At 32.9% G+C, this 14,271-nt stretch overlaps 1 protein-coding gene across 4 annotated transcripts in view; it reads right to left on the bottom strand.

Moving 5' to 3' along the window:
* The window catches only part of EPRS1 (glutamyl-prolyl-tRNA synthetase 1), a 45,464-nt gene that overhangs the window by 30,156 nt on the left and 1,037 nt on the right, over positions 1 to 14,271 (bottom strand). For all 4 annotated transcript variants that reach the window (XM_060692484.2, XM_060692483.2, XM_034427849.3 and 1 more), the window contains exons 2-10: positions 12,365 to 12,449; positions 10,489 to 10,588; positions 9,036 to 9,192; positions 7,380 to 7,525; positions 6,728 to 6,822; positions 5,184 to 5,310; positions 3,049 to 3,241; positions 2,463 to 2,634; positions 1,142 to 1,375 (exon numbers count right to left, since the gene is read on the bottom strand). In XM_060692484.2, the coding sequence (XP_060548467.2) occupies positions 1,142 to 1,375; positions 2,463 to 2,634; positions 3,049 to 3,241; positions 5,184 to 5,310; positions 6,728 to 6,822; positions 7,380 to 7,525; positions 9,036 to 9,192; positions 10,489 to 10,588; positions 12,365 to 12,449 (1,309 nt within the window). The remainder of the gene's footprint in view (positions 1 to 1,141; positions 1,376 to 2,462; positions 2,635 to 3,048; positions 3,242 to 5,183; positions 5,311 to 6,727; positions 6,823 to 7,379; positions 7,526 to 9,035; positions 9,193 to 10,488; positions 10,589 to 12,364; positions 12,450 to 14,271) is intronic.

Here is a 14,271-nt window from a genome sequence, read left to right as displayed (position 1 = left end):
CATGTGTTTATCGCAAGCATGTTTAAGCTCAGTTACTAATGACTGACCTACTATCTCCTCTGGAAATTGGTTCCAAACTTTCACTACTCTTTTTAGTGAAGTGATAGTGATAATTTATAACATTATTCTTGAACTTTTCTCCTGTCAGCTTGAGGTTATGCCCCCATGTTCTGGATTTTTGCTTAATATTGAACCATGTTCACACCCTTAATCTATTTACAGGTTCCAATCATGTCACCCCTTTCCCTTCTGTCCTCCAGGCTGTACATATTCAATTCTTTATAATCTCTCCTCATATATTTTGTTCCTCAGACTTTGCACCATTTTTGTTGTCCATTTGCTCAATCTTATATCAATCTTTTTTTTAAATGAGGTCTTAGAACTGTATTCCAAATGGTGTGTGTGTGTGTGTGTGTGTGTGTGTGTGTGTGTGTGTGTGTATCCTTTTTCCTGCTGATGATGCATCACAGAATTTTGTTTGTTTGCACAGTTGCCTCAGCACACTGTTTGCTCATTTTGCAGATATCTATGAGCACACCTAAATCTTTTGCTGTTTTATGTCTAACATTGTATCCCGAATACTGTGCTCCCAATACCGTACCCTGCCAGATGCATTTTATTGGGCAAGTTACCACACATTGCCACAATTTACCTCCAAGAGCATTAGGAAAGAAACTGAGAACCACATTAGTGGCTGCAGAATTTGTATGGACTTTATATGCACTCAGACACTACTCCTAGACACTGAAAATCATCCTTTCCCCTCAGACAAATTATTTTACATCCTTTCATATTGACCCAATTAATATGATACAATCTTTTGAGTGCTTAATGAACCACAAAGGAAAGAGGAGGAACAGAAGCAGAGAGGCATCTGAAGGCTTCATGAAGCCCATGAACTAGTAATAACAAGATTAAAAAACATAAAAGCCAATATTTTGGAATACTTATAAAAGCAAATGTTTAAAAATAATTTATTTCTTCTGTTAACAGCAAACACATAAATGTGATAATGTGTAAGGATATTTAGTTTAAAAGGAATTGGAGATTTTATTTATTAATAACATATAAATTACAGTATGACTATAGGAATAAAATAATCTGGTACACATTTTAGAAGCATCCAGACAGCTTCACTTACCAGCCATCTACCAGCCCTTCATTGACAAACCAAGTGAGCTTTCTTTTAGAAAGCACAGTATTGTTGAGGTTTAAACGGCTGTACTCCCAGATGTAGGGTTTCCTTAGTCCCAAGGCTTCAATGATCCAGTAGAATTGCTCATCTCTATCATGGTATTCTGTTGTTCTTAATGCATGAGTAACACCTTCTACACTGTCCACTATGGGGCAGGCAAAGTCGTACGTAGGGTAAATACTGAAAGTTAAGCAGAAACAGAATTAACCTTCATGCACACTTGACAGATGTCACGTCTTACCATTCATAAATTTCAAAAGCAATCATTGCAGCAACAGTATTCATCAGTCTGCTGGTACAAATTAAAAACAAGAAAAAGAATGTTTAAAGCAATTGCAAACTTTACACTGTATTTGAATAGACTGACAATAAGTATTGGTTATTCCTAAAATATTAAGGAGATTCTGGAGAATCTATTATGAAATCTAGGTAATATGTTATTTCCCAGAACTAGATATATTTCAGAAAGGGAGGAAATAGATAAGTGTTTGATTTATCTAAAAACAGGAACTCATACTTAAATATTAGTTAATACAGCAAATTTGGCTTGATGCAAATATTCTAGAAAGTAAATAAATATCAATAAATAACATTTCTCCAATTAATAAGAGTATGTAGAAGCAGGAGAGCAGTTTTAGGGTTGAATATGGAAGAAAAAAGTGCTTACTCTTTCTCATGGTCACTACAAAGGCTACTAAATCAAGATTTATCCTCCTGAATTACAAATGTTCATGGGCATACAATTTTACAATATTAGTTCTTGCTTTTTTAGTTCAGTTTTTCTCCTCTCTCTTTTTTAAGAGATAATTCATCCTAATAAACTTTCTCAACTAAATAAGACTAAAAAACTATTTTTCTTACATTGCTTAACTGTATACTTATAAATATCTCAATAAAAGACCTAAAATAAGTATTTGTAGAATTTCCTATCTGCCAATCTTCAAGTCCAGTGGATGAAGAGATTCAGTCCTGTCACTAGCCTCTTTCTCATGGAAATAAACAATTTAGAATAACTATAAACAATTTAAGAACTTAAAATTGCTAGTTGTTTTAAGAATGGATGTCTTTCCATACTTAATAACAGAGATATATCAATAATATACATATTCAGTATCAGATTATATCAGGCTATAAAATTAAAAAAAAAAACTGAAATGTTAAAATTGTTCCCAAGAAACCAGAAGCTAGGTTGTATTAAGTAAAAAAAGAAAGAAAAGTAGAGTAGAAAGTCTAAGAAAATAAAAGGAAATTCTTCCTCAACACATACTTGTATATATTTCCAGTACGTGGATGTGGCTGATTTTTACAACGATAAAGAGTTGGGTCTCTCATGCATCCATTATTACTGTTCATATCAATTTTTGCTCGTAGACAGCAGGTTTGCCCAAATTCTGTTCCTTTTTTCATTTCCTCCCACATTTGAAAATTCTTCTCAACAGCTATCAGATTATAAATATTTAATTAGGATTAAATTTGCCCTAATAATACAATATTTGCATAAGAAAAATAATTTACATTTACCTACAAAGTAATTTGCATTTACATACAAAGCATGTGTCTTTGAACCACAACATTATTTTCAGTTGGTTTGACATTATCCAATTATAAATTAAACATTATTCATAAACCCCATTGGCTTGATTCATGCATCACAGTCAGTCAAAATCAAACAAATAATATATTGGCTTACAGGAGAAACCTAAGTGCATCCAACATCTCAATGAGGTTATTTTTAATCATTATTTCAAACACAGAAGAGTTATGTAACTTATGCTAATGACATAATTACCAAATACTAGATGTGTTTCATTGATTCAATTAAAAAAGGATACAATTCTGATAAAACATCTTACAATTATTCCTGTGTTTAGATTCTATTCTCTGTTCTCTCTCTGTTTTCATCTGTTCTGCTGGTGTGTCATCTACATAAGCCTTTCCTTCATGAATGAGTTTCTCAGCATATTTCATTATTTTTTCAAAATGATCAGAGGTATATGTAAATTGATCAGGCTTAATGTGAAGCATTGCAACATCTTCCAAGATCACCTGCATATATGATTTTTAAAACATTAGATTGGTATTTAAAAATTGTTTACTATTATTATCATTGTATTAGAAATGGCAACATCTCCTAAATTGCTACATTTTATCATTTCAAAGAGCTGTAAATGTGTAATTAAAGAAACAGAATTTTAGAAAATTCACTGACAAAGCCAATGCTGCCCACTTAAAGGACTCTCAGAAGTTTCACAAGTTTCCTATGTCAATTCAACATTTTAGTAAATTCACATAAACTATTTGTGGGTTGGATTCTTTGTCCTTAGAACTTCAGCATCACCCAAAATTACTGTAAAGCATTTGGGGAATCACTGCTGCAAAATCTGAGAACGAGCAAGGAACTATATGAGCAGAACTCTGTACAATACTGCATTTGTGTGCTATTTGGGCTAGAGAATCAGGAAGCAGTAAGAACATAACACATAGTAGATATTGTTAACATAACCAGGCATTATTAACACACGAACAATGCAGGGGCAGACTCAGCAAAGAGTAAAACTGCTATTAATGGGAGCATTTCAATATTTTTTAAAGATTCGATTCACTTAAAATTAGGCTTGTAGTAACGTTATTTAATAGTAATTTATATGTTCTATACAGGGGTGAAATGTAAAATTTGTTACTACCGGTTCTGTGGGCATGGCTTGGTGGTGGTGGGGTAATTTGACTGGGTGGGTGTGGCCAACTTTTTTTTTTTAACTTTTCAAAGCATTTTTTCTAATGCTTTGAAAAGCCTCTGCGGATCAGGCAACTCAGCTGGGATCGTCAGAGAAGCTTTTTAAAAAATACCTCTCTGACGATCCCAGCTGAGTTGCCTGATCGGCAGATAGGTGTTTTTAAAAAAATACCTCTCTGCCAATCAGGCAACTCAGCTGGGATCGTCAGAGACTTTTCAAAGCATTTTTTTAACACCTCTTCAGCCAAGAGGTTGCAGAAAAAAATGCTTTGAAAAGCCTCTGATGATCCCAGCTGAGCCGCGTGATCATCAGAGGCTTTTTTTTTACTTTTATCATTTCTTCGTCGGAAGAGGTTGTAGAAAAAATGCTTTTAAAAGTAAAAAAAAAAAAAAGACCCTCTGATGATCGTGTTGGGCATTGGGGGGGGGCAGGGATTTTTGCTACCGGTTATTCGAACCACCCGCCGCCATCGCTACCAGATCGGGCGATCCGGTCCGAACCGGGAGCATTTCACCTCTGGTTCTATAACATACTTCCATAGATCTCATTATTTGTTATTCTAATGATATAAGCAATTTGCAGTTAGTTATATGTGGTCACAAAGGCATCAGATTGGCTAAAAGTAAAATCCTTCTTATTCATTTTTCTAACCCACATTAAAGCAACATAAAAAACAACAACAGTAAACTGTTTTGGAAGATAATAAATTATTAATCCAATTCACATGGACCTGTTTTAAGGTACATAACTCTGAAACCTTGTTAAAATGAAACCTAACCAAGTTTCCAAGCACACCAATTATTTAAAAATATCTCAAAAATAGTGTGATATTTCCCCCCTTATGTCTCCACAGCCCTACAAAGTATCATCCAGAATTTGTTCATTTAATTGGGTTCTAATAACCTTTCGAATATTACTATATTAGTAGCATGGGAAGATGCCAGCAATAATGAATTGGAAGGCAAGTATTAGATTTCAAAACAGTAAAAATAATGACATATTAAAAAAAAAAACCTGAAAATTCATTGGGAAAATAAATGTTCATTACATTAAAATAGATGAGAAATCAACACTGTCCAAATTTATTTTAATTACTGTAGTCATTTACTTTTAAAAATGATTTTTTTTCCAGCAAGCCTATAAAGGAATTGTATTTAAAATTATTTATACCCTTTGAATATACCCAAGATCTGTACTAAATTATTTTGCTTATTTCAATTCTAAAATAAACCATACATGAATGTCTGAAATACCTTTTCAAAATCTTCTTTTTCTTTCTCTGGATTCGTATCATCAAATCTCATGATCAATTTACCCTTGAAGGTGACCTGATAATGCTGATTCAACAAAGCAGCTTTTGCATGACCAATATGCAAGTAGCTAGAAATAAAATCATAGAAGAAAACAACATAATTTAATGGTTTCAATATGAAGGGAAAACGTAAATATAAAACAGAAAAGAAATGAAGCAACATATAAAGTCCTACTACAATAGACTCCACATAGTCAATATATTTTATTTAGAATAAAAAGCTACACAATGTTTAAATTTCAGTCACAATTTCATAGCCTCATGAATCAATAGCCAATGGCTTTCTTACATTAATTACCCTGCCCCTTACTACAGTCAACCTTTACAGTACATCACGGCTGAAATTTTCTGAAACAACTTTAGAGTTCATTCAGATAAGGGCTAAGGATACGTAAAGGAACTATGAAGTTACTAATAAAATAAGAAACTCCCTATATCAACATTTTAGTACATTGACATAAACTGTTTGTGGGTTGGATTCTTTGTCCTTAGAACTTCAGCATCACACAAAAATGTTGTAAAATTACTATCAATATACACAGATTCTTCTGGTTTTCAACATTCATTTATAATTTGCAATTGTTCACTCCATTTTCCATGTCAAACACAATTATTTTGGTCTTTCATAAACATTCAGATTCATACTTATTGTTGCATCATGCAATATATAACACTCACAATAATTCAGGTTCTTAGCCAACTATGCCATCTGCATATAAAACTACATGCACATACCTATTTATATAGTTGCCTGTAAATAAACAACTAAACAAGCATCACACAATCTTGCTTATTCCTTACTTATAGTGATCCAATCACTAAGCATTCAATTTAATTTATGCCTGCAGAATGGAGGACAGCAAAGTTGGCAGAGGTAGTAGACCACAAAGTAATCAAAACAGCAGAGAAGAAGGGGGGAGATAGGCAATGAGGGAGCTGAATAGGAGGTGAACTTTACTGAAGCTTTGTTTTGGGAGGGTTAACTAAGGCAGAGTAGCTTGAATTAGGATATGTCCTCATCTAACGACCAGTGGATTTGCTTAACAATGGCAATGGGGAATACAAAGATTGCCATCACTAAGCGATGCTGTCATGTGATATCATGATTTAATGAACGCATTGCTTAGCAGAAGACATTCCAGTCCCAATTACCATCATAACTCAAGGGTTACCTGTATGCTTCTGTTACTTTCCATAAATATTGTGTGAGTTCTCCCTTTACCATCTCCAAACTATGAGTATAATACAGAATGGAATACTGAATCTTACATGCAAACTACATTGCATGTTCTTTTCTAATTCACATGTTGTCTGTCATGTACACTGGAATTTTAAAATGCAGTTTTATAGAGAACATTTTCACTGTACAGGAATGATTTTTAAAAATAGTAATAGAAATGGAAAGCAAAACTTCATTTAATTGCATGTTCTTCCATTCTGTCAAAGGCATGTAGAATTAAGTTGTTATAGAACAATTCACCTTACCCACTTGCTTCAGGAGGAAATCTAACAATGACTTTCCCCATCTCTGTACCTGGGAGATCAACAAATTTTCCAATATCTTGTTTCTTTTCTGTTGTCTTAAAATTAAAATACAAAAGAAATTATTCAATTGCAAATTTTGAATCCAGGAATTAATGAAAATAAATAATAGATCTACTAATAAATAATTATATGAAAGCACTACTGCATATTCTGTTCAAAGGTATCTTATATTAAGATATGTTATATAATAATATTCTGTTTCTGCACCAGATAGATCCACCATTAAAACGGAACAAGTATTTGAGGGAATACCACCAAGCAAGTATCAATTATTATTTTATTAATACAAGACTGTGATTCAATTTTTAATTCAAACCAGATATGTGTATGTCCTTTAATTTGATATTGGATTGTTAGCGATTCAAAAGCAACAGTTTTAGTTGCTTTTAGTTTTAATTCAACATAAAAGGTTTTTAAAAGCTTTTCATTCCTAATAAGCATGCTCATGCTGTGTATGAATATGTATTTGCCTGCATGCCTCTATATGCAAATCATATTTGTTTCATTAGGATATAAGTATAAAGATGGCTAATTCAGGTATTATCTATCTATATTTTGATGCACTCTGAAACAGAGATAGCTGAACACTTACCACTTTTATTTTTCGAACAGTGTCTCCCGCAGTCCATTTGGAATCTACAGATTGAAAACCATTTTGTGCTTCAAGAAACTTGTACCAGCGTTTTACATGAACAGGACCATTATTTTGAGGTAACTGCTCCTGCCATATATTGTTGCCTATTGGAAAATATAAGATTTATTACAAACTAGGAAACACCGTGTGGCAAGATAATATAACACAATTTATACCCAAGATGAAATAATTAATAACTGCAACTTAATTATAAATAATAATTGGAGAAATAACTATTGCAATGAGAGCATTTTAATATCTTATTTGACTCTGTGGAGAAGGGAAATAAAAGCACTTAGGCTTAAATTCTCCAAGATATTTAACTACATTTTGAGAAAAAAACAGACAGTATACTTGTTGTTGGAATCATGAGAAACAATAGGGGAAAACTGGTGAAAGAAAATGTATTTGAACTTTAAGTTCAAAGTGTTGTATCAAGTCATTTTCCTCTGTGAATACAAAGGGAGTTGCATTTACAAAATGAAAGCTGAATTTGTGGAAGAGATACTTCTATATAATGAATAGCATCTTCCATGCATAGATCAAAGACAATAAATTAGGTAAAATTATCATATTTTATTCTGGTAAAATGTTACTTTCATGTCATTTTGTTCTACTTGGGCTGTTGTTTTAGACCATTTAGAAATTGGATGTTAAAAGGTGACTGATATTTTAGCAGTCCCGCACTTTGTGGCCTTGAAAGTTGTAGCGGCTCCACTCTCGTCTCATTTTGTGAGGCAATAAAAAGGTGACTCTTTACCAGGGTATCTAGAGCATTGAGATCTGTACCTGGCCTATCTCAGAAATGCTTAATTATGTTTTAAAGACAGTTCATGACTATCAATGTCCTCATTATTTACATTTGACTTTTCAAATATATTTTACATAAGTAAATCTGACTTTGGGGAAATTTTTAGTAAATAAGTATGTTGGAATGTGTGTGCCTTACACACACCACACATACATGCACTGATATTCAACCCTCAACCTCTATGTACTCCTAAATGTAATAATGAAAACCAGATAAAGAGAAGTTTCTATGGATTTTAATTTCAAAAGTTATGGTCATTTGTGCAAATGAACTTCTATATACATATTTTCCAGTACATAAATGAGCTTTTATCAAGATATTACCATGCTGTTATATTCACAGCAGCAAGGATGTTTTATGCTTTTATCCGCAAAAATGAAAAAAATACTTTAATTCCTACAATGGTTGAATGGTTGGAAAAACTGATGGAACTTAATCAAAGAAAAAAATACATCCAACTTTGTTTCTGCTTGGAAACCACTTCTGGATATTGTTCTTGAAATGGGAAAAAAAATTAAACTTTGACTTTGCTGATAGGTTTTGTGTTACAGAAATGGCTAGTACACATTAAGTGTATAAAAGTAAAAAGTTGTAATGTTACTATCTTATTCTACTGTGCTAAAACGAGTCAGGAGTTGCTGCTTTTCTTTCTTTTTTCCCATTTGCTTCTTTCTCTTCCCTTTTCCTTCCCCTCTTTTCCTACTATTTTCATTTTCATTTGTATTTTACATCTTGATAAGCTTAATCATTTTAATTTTAAAAAAAGATCTGACTATACTACTATATTTACTATATTTCCTTACCTTTTAATGCTGCCCAAACACTGAAATCTGCAAGGCTCAAACAGTTGCCTACTAAATAGGTTCTGAGAGAGAGGGAGTTATTGAGCTCTTGGATGGCTAAAGCAAACTCAGTGGGAGTGGACAGTTTTGTGGTGCTGAACTCCATCCAATGGTCAATCTTTGAAAAAGAAGAAAAAATATGCTTGATAAATTACATAAAAGATTGAATTATAGCCAATAAAACCTATACATTTCATTAGAAAAAAAATCAGTAGTAGAAATAACTAAAGAGAGTTATTCAGATAATTAAATTCTAGAATTTAAAGTGCTATCAGCTTAAGTAACAAAACCTCTGCAAGAAAACAACCAAGCTCAGAAAACATCAAGGGCCCTTCATACATTCAAGTGCTGCAAGTTTGGAGCTATCATTTCATTGGAGGAGCCCCTCTGAGCAGTTTAGGAGAGAATAAAAGATTAGCTGTAAACAAAAACAAAAAGGGAAATAGCAGTTCCATGAATGTAGTGCAAGGTAAATCATTTCCAAAGGGAAGGGGAGAACCCTGATTGCAAATGTGCTGATACTTACAACTCTGTAAGTTCTAGTAATTTCATCAAATAAACAAAAGCAGTATTGTGCAGTTGTGATACAAGCTCCAACTGTTTGTACATGCATGCAACATCACCAGCTATCCACAAAAGGGATGGAGCTTGTCTCACATCAGTGTAATGCTGCTTTTCATCAGTTACCCTTCTTGTCCTTTACTACTACTCCCCTTTACGTATGTTTTTTTTTCTGACATACAAATTTCAAACAGTATGGAAATGCTGAAATTGAGCACAGATACCAAGCAGACCTTTACATGGAAAATGGTTTACCTTTAAAGGAAAACTGCATTGGCAACTCTAGTTAATGGTTGGTTCTGCTCTGTGAAAAGACCCATAAAGGGAGGGAAGTATACAGTACAGATAGATCTCCACTTACAACAGTTGAATCCAGAATTTAGGTTGCTAAGTAAAAAATCTGTTAAGTGAGTTTTGCTCCATTTTACGGCTTTTCTTGTCACATTTGTTAAGTGAATCACTGCAGTTGTTAAATCAGTAACAATTGTTAAGTGAATCTGGCTTCCCTATTGACTTTGCTTGTCAGAAGGTCACAAAAGGTGATCACATGACTCTGGGACAGTGCAACCGTCATAAATACGAACCAGTTGTCAAGCATCTGAATCTAAATCATGTGACCATGGGGACACTGCAACGGTCATAAGTGTGAAAAATGGCCGTAAGTCCCTTTTTTCAGTGCCATTGTAACTTTGAACTGTCACTAAATGAACTGTTGTAAATCGAGGACTACCTGTATTAGATTTCAAAAATAAGGCTTCTATAACATGAGGGTATATACCTGGGGTATATTGTTAGAAGATTTTTTTTAAAAGCCCATCCTGTATCTCCAAGAAATTAGAAGATCATTTCTTACCTCAGTATGTTCCAGCAAATTAGATCCATATAATCCAGCAGATGTGGCAATTCTAGCCAGATAACGAACTATAGAATTCACATCAGTGAATGTAACTTGGCTGTTTAAAAAAATTGAACATATATGTGTTTATCCATATTTGAAGTAGAATCGTATTGGAATTCATTATAATATGCAACCCAGCATGATGTTTCCAGATTAATTCATAGCCATTCCATCCCATAAATTAAATATTGCAAACACAGTAGAAGCTACTGAAAATTTAACTCTTTTAAATTTTTGATCAAATAAAAAGCTATTTTAAAAAGCTACTGAAAATTGAAGACACCTTCACTTTATTTTCCATGCATAAATGCAACACTTCATAATAAAAGAATTCTCATCATCGGGCAAGTATAAACAATGGTTGATGGAACAAAAACAGGTCATATGATTGGTCCTTCGTTGAAGTGTAGCACTGTCAATTTTTTCATTTGCCTGATGATAATAGATTTATTGTGAAATGCTGCATTTCTGCATTTTATTTTAAATTATGTGGCACATTTAAAAACCATTTTTATGTGACTAAAATGGTCAAACAAAGGAGAATAAAATAAGTAATTATATCTTCCTTGCAGGGACAGGGAATACATCACAAAATGTAGAAATGATTTATATCACTAAGATTCTGGGCAAATTATGTGCCTGGATTTTACACTGCATTTCTCCCTACCTTTCATCTTCCTGGAATGATAAGGAATTTTAAAAGTTTCATAGAACTACAAGACTAAGTGAAAATCACAAAAGTTTCTCACAGAGAACATTTTCTGCAAACTTAAAGAAGATCTCAAGAGCCATAAAATAAATCTAGGGACAATTTTTATTTTTAACATTTTCATTTTAGCAAGTTCATCTGAGCTTGATATGATATATATTTATATTTCATATATGTGTGTGTGTGTATTCATTCAAAAAAGGCATTACATTTTCATTGTTTCATTACCTATGTCAGTTTTCAATGACTCCAATTTCTTTTTTTTAAAAAAATCAATGTTATTATTTTACAACGGAAAGGATGACCATTTCAATGCAGCATAATCTATACCTTTGCAGAACTAAGAAAAGCTGAGTTACATAGCGGATCTAACTATTTTCTTGAAAAGGTAATCAGTTTCTGACTTAGCAATTAAATCAGACATCACTCACCTAGTCAGGAGTTGAAATAAGGCATAAAGCAAAACCAGTTAAGTTCATATCAAATGACTTCTTTCTTTACCACTATTACAGCAGAAGATGACCAGTTTTGGGGAACACACAATATGAGATCTCATCACCCTCCAAAAATGGAAAGGTCAGACAGAAAAGGAATGACATTCTAGATGTACAATCCAACATATAACCACCCATATCAGTCACACATCCATTTTAGAATTTTATTTTCCTTGTTCCTTAAAATCCATCTCAGACTACCAGATCTCATGACAACTATTATACCACTATTCGATGATAGGAAAAATTTATAAAAGCATTATTTGAATCTAATGTCAGTTCCATAATAGGGTTCCAAGAAAAAAAATAAAAGTTCAGATATAATATATATTGTTCAGATTTATGTGATAAACATATATCTGAACAAAGTTTATTTGAAGGCTTTTGGAGAAAAAACAATGCACACACATACATAAAGTATATATATATATACTATATATATATATATATATATATATATATATATATATATATGTCATGCAGAAATTATTAGTAAGTATTAAGAACTGCAATGACTGCATTTCATCCTTCAGGGTAATGAACACAGTCTTTCTTCATTTTCTTAACAGCATCAATATCATAGTAATTAAATTTTAAAAGCAACAACAGCAAATACACAAAAACATACTCAGATATCCGTAGACCGGTTTCTTTGCCTTCTTCAACTGAAATTTTAACATGATCCTTTACATGTTCTACAGTCAGCAATGCTCCTAAAATGATTATAAGAGGACTTATTTTAAAGATACACTTTTAAAAAAAAATTTCATAGCATTTCCTCTTTTACCTGAAACATTCCAGTCAGGAAGACATTAACATTGTATCAATTGTCAATAATTTTTTCAGTATTAAAGAGAAGGCCAAAAATGTAAAGCAAGAGAAGCCCACCCCCCTAAAAAAAAGCTGCCAGAGCAGTGCACCATCACTTCCATGCCTTCCATGTAGTCGGCCAACTTGACTGATAGGCTGCAATATTCCTGCTGAGGTCATGTTGGGTATGTTTTTGTTTTAATTATTGAGATAATCATTTGCCAGCTTGTTCATGTCATACATTGTTCAGAGTCAATGAGAATGGACCGATTTATATGTCAAATAAATATATAAATTAAACTTCATGGGCCTATAGGGTTAAGTCCCATTGATATGAATAGAGTCTACATGTAAAGTAGAGAGGTAACAGCTGTGAAAACTTGGGAATGGATTTTGATAGGAGAAATAATGCAGGGGAATTTAAGTCTCCTCCTTTTAGAAAAAGCAGAGTAATTTCCAATAGATTTATGGGAAGAAGAGAATCCCAAAATGAGGTCTACTGAGCAGCAGTGATGAAGCTGAAGCCTAGCAATACCAAGTTCTCAAAAACTTACTGAAGCTTCCAGGTACACATATGCCAAAGTTACAGACTATTTTGGAAAATCTTCAAATTTCAAGATTGTAAACAATTCTGAAAAATTATTATAATCCTTGGATTACAATAAGAAACTACCCTACTGTAATGTTGTATTATATGAAAGTAATAAAGATGTGTTAAATTTCCAAATCAAACCTTTCTCAAAAATCTACTCCTGACTACAATGTACCAATTCCCACAAAGGTACCACAGCAGCAACATCAGATTCTAGTTGATTTTGAAAAAAGTTAGATATGGGTGGGCTTGGTTAGCACTTTAATGGGAGACCACTGGGAAATCCTACATCTATAAACCAGACTGGGGAAAATTCTGATAAGACAGCAACTTACTTCTAGCTTATTAATGAGAATCACACATCATATTATCAGAAGTTGAGCTGAATTCAAGAGAGACAGTAGCATTTCATCTTTCTAAACCATTATTTAATATTGTAGCAAAATCTATAACTATATGTCATGCAAAACTGAAAGTTCAACATTTTATGTAATTAAGAAGCATCACTGCAGGCAAGATTATTTATTACAATCTACTCTACAGTCTGTTTGAGATGCAGAATGACAAGCTAAAATTACACACCTAGAAATTCCATGACTAAGCATAAATGCTCTTGAGCTACACCCTACTATGCCTATGGCAGCTCAGATTTTAAAAAGAAATACATTTAAGGAACTTTTATTAAGAGGTTATGCCACAAAAACATGTAAAAGGAATGTTTAAACATGCAGTAGTCACTATTACTTTTATCAGATTATTATATTTTAAATTTTTTCTCAAATGTCATTTTTCATCTGTAGACTGTCACTGCCACATCTTATTACATTCAGCAGGGCTTATACCCAAGTAACTACACTATTCTAGATAACAGTTAAAAGAATACCCAAAACTAGGAAGATCACATAACCTTGGAATGGGAAATATAATCTATAATGGGACATATTCAATGGGGCATAACTTGATATTTTGAGTTTCACTTTAAAATCCAGAACATTTAAGCACCAGAATATAAACAAACTGTGACTATTGACCAAGAAGAAAGTGACCAAGCAATGTTGTGGTTGAAAAAAAAAGTACAGCAGGCAAATCCGCATATTAACACAAGTTTAAATATCCATGTGATAACTGATCTG

The sequence above is a fragment of the Pantherophis guttatus genome, chromosome 1 (assembly GCF_059756535.1).
Source record: "Pantherophis guttatus breed Tessera chromosome 1, ASM5975653v1, whole genome shotgun sequence".
NCBI lineage: Eukaryota > Metazoa > Chordata > Lepidosauria > Squamata > Colubridae > Pantherophis > Pantherophis guttatus.
The sequence above is the reverse complement of the archived record's forward strand: the minus strand, read 5'-3'. Positions and strand labels throughout refer to the sequence as shown.